The 8,785-nt window shown below is 62.5% G+C and overlaps 1 protein-coding gene across 1 annotated transcript; it reads right to left on the bottom strand.

The window, feature by feature from the left end:
- Positions 1-380: 380 nt before the first annotated feature.
- UBALD1 (UBA like domain containing 1) lies at positions 381-7,624 on the bottom strand. The gene is made up of 3 exons (XM_047838227.1): positions 7,383-7,624; positions 3,886-3,948; positions 381-3,580 (listed from the first exon to the last, which is right to left on the bottom strand). Exons 1-3 carry the CDS (start codon positions 7,500-7,502, stop codon positions 3,227-3,229), a joined length of 537 nt encoding a protein of 178 aa, XP_047694183.1. The 5' UTR covers positions 7,503-7,624; the 3' UTR covers positions 381-3,226.
- Between the last annotated feature and the right edge of the window lie 1,161 nt (positions 7,625-8,785).

Below are 8,785 nucleotides of genomic sequence, written 5' to 3'. Positions count from 1 at the left end.
AGTTTGGCCCACTTTTACAGCCTTTCCCTTGCCCGGGGGAATGTTCAGACCAGGGGATCCTGGCACACCTGGCAGGGCCTCTGCATTGCTGGAAAGTACTAGAGCCCCCGGCCCTAGCTCCAACCCTGCTCTCTGCCCCCTCCTGTCCAGGTACCCACCTTGGCTGAGGCACCTAGGGAGAATCAAATTCCTGGGCTCTCCTCCAGAACAGTTGTCTCAAGCACCCAGGGGACCTTCACGCCCCACAAACTTGGGGGTCACAAGGCTGGTGGCTCCCAGTTGCTGTGGGGGGGGGGCACACTGAGGCTCCGCATCCCAATCACCTGAGAGCTGTTTTAGTAACAGCTGTGACGCTCTGTTAAGTTCACCCTTTCAACATGTACGATTAAGTAATTTTTATTCCCAAGCCGATCAACCAATAGCCTGGGGAACGTTTAAAATTATACCGTCGAGCCTTCCCCCCCGAGACTCTGATGCCGTGGGGTCTGGGAGTCTATGGTTTGTCTTTTTACAGAGCTCCCAGGAGGCTCTACTGTGCAGCCAACCATGGGAACCACAGGTCTAGGAGACATTCTGCCATGTTTACAGATGTGTTTGGTTGTCACAACTGGGAGATGCTGCTGGCGTCTAGCGGGTAGAGGCCAAAATGCTGGTCAATATCCCACAGGGCACAAGACACTCCCAGCAGACAGTGAGCCAGCCCCAAATGTCCACAGTGCCCCGGTTGGAAAGCCACGGCCTACAAGAACTCCCAGTCCTTTCTGGCCTGAGGTGACCACCTGCGACCTCCAGGCACAGCCCATGGCAGTCACCCAGGAACAGAAAAATGCACCTCACCTCCAATAGATCAGCACTGAGTAGAGATGTCGTGGAGGAACATTTCTCGATGTGGAGCTCGAGGTCCTGCACCTCTAACAAGCTCCCAGGTGGTGCTGCTGGTCTGGGGACCAGACTGTGTAGCCGCCCAGGGTAGAGCCTCCTATGTCTCCAGGAGTGCAAATTCTAGATGGAGCCCTGGCTCTCTGGTGCCTCTGACACAGTCATCATTCCCTGGGGCAGCCCAGGCACACTCACCCCTCCGCAGCAGGTAACCCATAAACACATACTTGTCTCTGCATTTCTCCCACCACTTGAGGGGGGTGTGGCAGTTATCTGAGAATTTTCCCTCATCAAAAAGAACGGAGCAGCAGCGGTAGCGAAGATTCAGGAGGGCCCAAGATGTCCTCACTCTTATCCATCCCGCCCCTCCCTACCCTCCCCACACGCACCCCAGAAACAGCTGTGCCCCTGCCTCTGGACTTCAAGAGGAAGGCCCTTAGAAGGGTGGGTTTCAAGATGAGGACACAACTCCAAGACCTAAGCAACAGCTTGGGCGGGGACCCAGTGGTCAGTCTTCAGTGACACCCAGAGGGTACAGTCAACCAGGAGCCTGTCCAGGGTCCAGCAGGGTGGAGACAAAGCTGGGGAGGCCAGGGAGCAGCAGTGGCGACACCAGCACAGGAGCATCCTCATCCCTGGGCGCAAGGGCAGGACTGCGGTGAGGAGTGCAGAGACATCAAACAGGAGACCTTCTGCAACAGAAGACACTCTCCAACCCAGTCATCATCCGCAGAAGGGGGCACCTGAGGGGCTGGGCGCCAGGTGGGCCATCCTAGGTTAGGGAGTGAGATCTGCCTCTACTGAGGATTGGGCAGAGACCGTGGCCTCCCTCCTTCCCCAAAGCCCAGTCCCTCACAAGGGGTGCAAGGCTGAGGCTGCCCTGGGAACCGTATCCCCCAGCGTGGGCAGCTGTGGGGGGAGGCGGAGGGGACAGAGTGGGGCATCCCTGGCTTCTCCCTTGGGGTGAGAGCAGGTGTCTGTCCCAGCCCAGCTCAGGAGCAGCCTGGGATCCCATCTGCTCTCCCTGGTTTGCCGGTCTCCTTAGTGACAAAAGGTCTGAGTTGCAGGTTGGACTCTGCCCTGGGCTTGTCCTGTTCCTGTCACGAGCCCCCACTGGCTCTGCGCAGAAGCCTGCTATCTGACCACGGGCGCTGTGGTCTGCGGCTCCCCAGGGGAGGGCCCTGCCCTACCAGGCATGTTTGCTGGAGGTTGGGCTTGGAGTGTCCAGCCTGCAGCCTGCAGCCAGCCATTGGGGCCCTAAAGACACACAAAAAAAGGTCCTTATGTGAAACCCAAGCAGACTGGAAGGAGTCGTTAGCCCTGGAGGTCAGGATCAGTCCAGCCGGACAGGGGAAGGATGGGCAGAAGGGCTGGGATTCTGGGAACACTGGCCAGAAATGAACTTCCTGGGAAGAACCTTGGATGGGCAGGAAGATTCCAGAGCCACGTTATGGTTGAAAAGACAGCAAGAGACAGCAGCAGTGTGGAGCCAGGCAGGACTGGGGGGGTGGGGGTGGGGTCTGGGCTCTGTCAGTGCCCTGCCTCTCCACATGGAGCCAGCTGGCAGCAAAGCTTAGGATAGGAGGCAAGACCACAAAGCCTGGTGGTAGTTTGAACTCTTTTCTTCTCTTTTGTTAAAAGGGGGAAGGGAAAGGGTGTGAGGTACCCCCGGGCTCTGGGGGAGGCATGCAGGCAGCCCCAGCAGGCAAGCGCTGGGGAATGGGTGGGAAGAGTCCTGGAGTTTCCCACAATTCTTTTCTCTGCAGGGAACAGCAAGGCTGGCTGACAAGGGGGTGGGAGAGAGGGGCGGGGCCCTGGGGAGAGGGGTGGCGGGCAAGGGGTTTGGGGGCTCACTCTAACATGCAAAGTCCAGCTGCCCCGTAAACTAGGTTGCGTCTTGAGCGACATACATATAAATACATACACAGCTACACACACACATGCGGAGAAGGCTCTGCATTCCCGAGGGTGGGGATATAGGCCTGCTGGCCCCCAAGGAGCTCCAAGGCAGGAGCCAGCCAAGTCTCCGCTGCTGTGGCGATTCTCTGAAGCCCCCTGGGGTGGGGCAGGGCGAGCGAGTCCTCTGGGGAAGGCTGCTTGTTCTCTGAAGTTCCGTCCACCAGCACCAAGACGACTCTGAACCACATCCATGCAAGCTGGGTGCCGCGGGCCTGCGCCTCCGTGTTTGCGCGCGGGCGGCCTGTGTGCTGGCACCAGGGTCCGGTCTCTCCCCTCCAGGGCTCCGGGGAACGGGGGTGCAGACAGAGGAGGGTGAAGGGAGCCCGCGGAGACATCCTCTCCCCCGCCCCACAGGGTCCTGGCCTCCGGGAGGGGGGAGGGGCCTCCCTTATCTCTCGGCCTCCATGGCGGGGTGGGCCCTCGGTTCTGAGGCGGCCTGTTGGGGGGCCAAGGGCGGCCAGTCTGACGCTGGGGAAGGGGGTGCCGGAGTCCACAGGGGCGGCTGCTGTGGCTGGTGGTGCTGTGGCCCCCCTGGGGGCGAGGCCGCGGTCGGCCAGCTGGGTGCCGCGAAGCTGCCGGTGGCGGCGTGGGGGAAGTGCGGCGGGGGGGACGTGGCCGTGGCGGCCATTGGGCTGCCACTGCCGCCACCGTGGAAACTCTCGGAAGCCTTGAGACGGGAGAACATGGTGAGGGCATCGGGGAAGTTGGGGGGCGTGGCAGGGGTGTTGGCAGGAGTGCACATCTGTTGGGGGGAAGAACAGAGTGGGGGGTGAGCACCCCTTTCCGGGAGCCCCCGGCCTCCCACTGCCTCCTAGGAGCAGGCACACACCCAGCCACCGTTGGGAGCTTCTGTGCCTCTTCCCTGGATGCAGCTGGCTCCGTAGGACAGTCCCCTAGCTGGGGGCTCCAGACCCACGGGCCATGTCCCCGGAGGACCCTCCCGTGCGAGCCAGCGGCCTCTACACTGCGGAGAGCCACGGCGGCTTCCTTCCCCTGCCCTGTACCAGGAGCACCCCCTAGCACCCCGGGGAGTGGAGGGTCACTTACCATCTGGTGGTGGTGGTGGCTATAGGGGATGTTGGTCTCCTGGAAAAAGGCGCTGAGGGCCGTCTGTGGGAAGAAAGGGCCCAAGCTCAATTACCCTCCGGCCCCCCACCCCCACCCCCTCCATGGACCTGCGCCGCCCTCGTTCCCAGGATCTCTGGGGCTTGGAGTGGCCCTGAGCCTGGCTACCGAGGGAGAGAAGTGAGTGTAAGCAGTGTGTCTGTCACAACTCAACGCGCGCCACCTCCCAAGGAGGCGCCACAGGCTCCCAGGCAGGTCTGGCAGGCGGTGAAGACCCTCACACTGCCTGCCTCCCTCCAGCTTGCACTGTGACCTCGGGAGGGGAGCAGGCAGCACCCCTTCCTGGTGTCACAGGGAAAGGCCTTTAGCAGAGATCAGCTGTTGATTTGGGAGATTTGAGCCAGACAGTCACCAACTCCATGGGTGGCAGCTCCCTAATCTGAGCCTCAATCTCCTCATCTAGGAGCCAGGGAACAGCAAAAGTTCCCAGATGTTAAGTCTGTGACCCACCTGTCCCTCTCCTTGGCTGGCCACAGGAGCCTGCCATGACCTGGGCCTCAGTGTTTCCAACTGCACCACAAGGAGACCGGACCAGGTGGCTTCCACATTCCCGTCCCTTGCCGCAGTAACCTCTTAAGACCCCAGTTCCAGCTGAGAGAGCCAGAATTAAGTAGGATGGCCTGGGTTTTGCACTCGCTGGCCCCCTCACCCAAGCCTCCCTCAGAATGTTCTTAAGGTGTCAGAGCAGGGGGATGGCAGACATGCGGTCGGGCACCTGGGGTGGTGCGAAGGGGAGCGGGAGGGGGCAGAGTGTCAGACAAAGGCCCGGGGAGAGGGGGCTCCAGGAGCCCTGAGGGAGGTGCTGCATTTGGTCTGTCCTGGCTGGGGCCCTGCAGGAGGGGCACTGAGGAGAATAAGGGAACCAGCTGCTCTTGCGAAAGTGCTGGGTGAAGGAGTGTGTGAAGGGTCTGCCGGGCCCTGCCCAGGCCCAGGCCCAGGCCCAGCCCCAGCTGCCCTCCATCACTAGCCTCCCCCACCCCCAGGCTCACCACCCTCCCCAGCCCAGCCCAGACCCAATCCCTTCCCCCGCCTCCAACACAGCCAGAAACCCAAGCTGGCTCCCAGGGCTTGCCCTGGGGTTTTGTTATTTTTTTACATTCAAATGAATTTTTCTGGGAATTTCCTGCTGTAGATGCCCTACCCCAGTGTCCCCAGACAGGGTGTGGGAACAGGCTGGGGTGGGTGCTGGTCTCTAAGCGCCTCCTCAGGACTCCTTCCCACCCAGGAGCCCCAGGGGACACACCCCAACTACTCCTTCCCAACAGCAAATCCAAAGGCCATTTGAGTGAGGATTCCAGCACCGCTGCTGCCTTAAAGCACCACCACTTAAACACACAGGTCCCCTCCCCCAGCAGCCTCCTGTCCTCATTAACACCTGAATCACAGAGATGTGACCCAAAAACACTGTGAGCCTGCGGGGGAGGGTACAGAAAGAGTAGCCCCGGGGAGCCCCTCACTCACTCTCACGCAAGGACCTAAGGTTTGGGGGTTCACAACCCATTTTCACCTTAAGTAAACCTCCCTAGTATCCATATCCCCCACTTTACAGATGTGAAACGGAAACTCCAACTCCGCGAGCCCGAAGCATATGGCTCCTACCTCAGGAGGCCACCAAATCTGCAGGCAGCCCCGGCCCCTCTTGGGGACAGGGTCTCCCCCAGGCATTTCAATCCTCAAAGCAACACTTTTAATTCGTGTGGTGGAGCGACACCAACTCGTGCTGAGTGACAGCCCAGCTGGTGCCAGGCTCCCTGCGCTGGGCTGAGAGTCCAGACAGGCCAGGCCCTTCCACCAGACACCTGCCCGCCCAGCCCCAAGCAGGGAGGGAGCCATGTGTGCAGATGTGGGACTCAAGCAAACTGCCGTGAATGTGGTTTTGCAAGTTTTGCCACATCTAGCCCTTGAGACAAACAGGCTGTTTAGGGAGCTTCCTGCAGGGTGGGGCTGCAGGCCCTGGGGGCGGTGGGCACAAGGGAGTGGCCACTGGCTGTAGAGATCAACTCCCACGCTGGAGGTAGGGAGGAAACTGAGGCCAGAGGAGGAAAGGGAATTGCCCAGAAAGAGCAACCTCCCACATTGTGTGAAGACCACACAGGGTCGGCGGTCCCTGCTGAGAGCACGGGTAGAAAGGTGTGAGCAAAGATTCCCCTGGCTGGATAGGCCACTGCTTCCCCAGGCTGTCCAAACCTTTGGGCTGGAATTCTGATCCCCCATCCCATTCTTAAGAAGCTGAGTCCTAGAGTCCTCAGTGTATCCCCTGCAGGCCCGAACACCTTTCCTGGGATGGCTCCCCATCAGGAAACCAGGCTCCCAGCAGGCAGGGCACAGACACCGTCTGAGCTGTGACCTTACACCTGTGAGGGGTGGAGCTCAAGGACTCTGGCCTCTTCCCTAGATACCACTCTGGGTTATTTCTGGGGCAGTTGAGCTAGGCAAAGCCAGGTGGCCTCTTGGCAGCACAAGCTGTGGGCACTAGTGTTCTGTGGGTCAGGGAGGCCTGGTGGGTGGGGTCCTGACTGGGGCAGCCCCACCTCCTACCCAGCTGACCGAAAAGCCACCGAACCGTGTAAACCATGCCGTGCACTGTGCAGGTAAATTCATCTGCCAGCACAGAGGAGGCCACCCGAACACGCCTCTAGGGCGGGGTGCACAGATGCACACTCGTAGCTGTAGTGTGGGGCTCCCAGCACAGCACCCGTACACTCGTGTGTGTACACGCGTGGGCACCATCTGCAAAACGGCGACGTGTGTGTACACGGAGCACACAGCCCGCACCCGCGCGCCGGGTGGACTGCGTGTTTACACACACGCCGACATGCCCACACGTAGCGTGGCGCGTGCGTAAATACAAATGCACATGTACGTGGACACACGCGCCGCCGAGCTGCCCACTGGGCACGCAGACCCTCAAACCCACTCGTGCGGGGCGGCTCTGCCCACGGGCCCGAGCTCCCCGTCCCAGCAGGCGGCTCCCGAGGTGGGGGCGGCGCGCGCCCAACTCGGCCCCAGCCCGGGGCGTCCTCCTTCCGGCCGCCCGCCGACTGTCCGTCCGGGCCGCGGCGACGCCCCGCCCTGGCCGTTACCCGAACAAAAGAGGGGGGACCCCGCATCCCGACCGCCGGGGAGCTCGGGGGGGCGGGGATCTCGGGCCCCGGTGGGGGCGGGCCGCCCCTCCCGCCCACCCCGCGCGGGCGGCGTTTCCGGGGACCGCGTAGACGCGGCCGCACCGCCCGGCCGGACCCGCACGCCGCGTGTGCGCGCTGCGGCCCGGCCAACGGGGCGCGCGGACGCCAGGACACCGGGCCGAGTGCGCGGCCCCGGCCCGGGCGGAGCGCGCACCAGCACGTGTCCACACCGACCCAAACACGCGTGGCTGGCGGGACGGACCCCCGGTCCCCGGTCCCGGCCCGGCCGCGCACCTCGAACTGCCAGTGGGCCGCCTGCAGCAGCTGCTTCGCCTGGTCGGCAGCGCAGCCCGCCGTCAGCACGAACTGGTTGATCATGACCTGGTGCTTGAGCTCGTCCATGTTCACGGACATGGCGCCGCCGCCGCGCTGCCCGCTGCCTCCCGCCGCCGCTCTCCTCCGCCTCACGCGTCCACCATTAGCGAGCCGGCTCCGGCTAATACAAATATTTACTGTGCGGCTGTGACTCACCGAGCCTCGCCTGGCTCGGGGCCGCGGGGGCATGCTGGGAGATGTAGTCCCGCGCCGCCTGGCCGGCCGCGGGGCGCGAAGAGGTGTGTCTGGACTCTGCCCCTGCTGTGTGCGGAAGCGGGCGGCCGTGTCTGCGGGCCGTCACGCTCTCAGGGGTCCAGCAGGCGGGGCCCGCTGGCGTCTTTGCCCGGTGTGCCTGGCATCCCTCTGTTGAGTGGGCGCACACTTGGGGGTGGGGGTCCCCTAGGAATTATGGCACAAATCGGCAGCTCTAGGACACACAGACCCGAAAGCCTGGCACACAATAGGCGCCAAAAAATACTCCTTCCTTGGATGAATGAATCTGCCCTTAAGGGCTCTGCAGAAAGTCACCGCCTCCAGGAAGCCTTCCAGTCCCCCACCCCAACACCCAGAGCAACAAGTTCACGTCGCCCACTCCTGATGCGGGTCCCTCCCCGATTTGGCGCTCAGCCACACACACACTACGTCTGGGGATGGGATGGCGCGGACAAAACACGAGGTGGACAGACCCTGGTGCCTCCGGGTTCCCTCCCCGCGGGGCTCCCACTTTCCCACGCAAAATCTCGTGCGCTCTGCCGGAAATCTCGGCCTTGGCAAGCGGGCGCAAGGACCCGGCGGAGCCAGTTCCGGGGCGGCCCCGAACTTCTATTCCCAGAATGCCCCGGTTTATTTGCATCGTTTTGTCCCGAATGACGTCAAGTGAGTGAGGCCGCGCCTTGGCCAATGGGCGGCCTCAGAGTGTTAGGACCTGGCCATATAAGGTAAACAAAGCTGGCCGCCCAATGAGGCTGCAGCGGGGGCGGGCGCTGGGCTGGGGCCGGCGGGGGCGCGTCACGTGGCGGGCGGGGGCGGGACTGGAGCGAGCGGGAGAAGGGGGGAGTTGCGGGTAGTGTTTACAGTTCCGCACGCGCCGCTTCCGGGTGACGTCTAGGATCGGGCGTGTGGGACCAGGGCGTGCTCGCAAAGGGATCCCGGGCGGGGAGGCGAGGAGGAGTCTGGCGCGGTTACCCCCCGCTCTGACTGACCTTGGCTCGGTTCCTAGAGCTTCCTGGGCTCCAATTTCATCCGTTGGGCAACCGTTGTTTGGGCCCTTACTCTGCCCTGCCCTGAGCCAGCCGGGGTTACAGTGGAGAGCAAACCCGAGA

This window comes from Prionailurus viverrinus, chromosome E3 (genome assembly GCF_022837055.1).
Source record: "Prionailurus viverrinus isolate Anna chromosome E3, UM_Priviv_1.0, whole genome shotgun sequence".
NCBI lineage: Eukaryota > Metazoa > Chordata > Mammalia > Carnivora > Felidae > Prionailurus > Prionailurus viverrinus.
This window is presented reverse-complemented; position numbering and strand designations above follow the sequence as displayed.

Excerpts from the sequence above, each read along its gene's own strand:
- UBALD1 (XM_047838227.1), bottom strand. The coding sequence starts at position 7,502 with ATGTCCGTGAACATGGACGAGCTCAAGCACCAGGTCATGATCAACCAG. Across the intron at positions 3,949-7,382 it reads CGGCCCACTGGCAGTTCGAG|ACGGCCCTCAGCGCCTTTTT; the intron begins GTGCGCGGCCGG and ends TTCTTCCCACAG. Across the intron at positions 3,581-3,885 it reads GCCACCACCACCACCAGATG|ATGTGCACTCCTGCCAACAC; the intron begins GTAAGTGACCCT and ends TCCCCCCAACAG.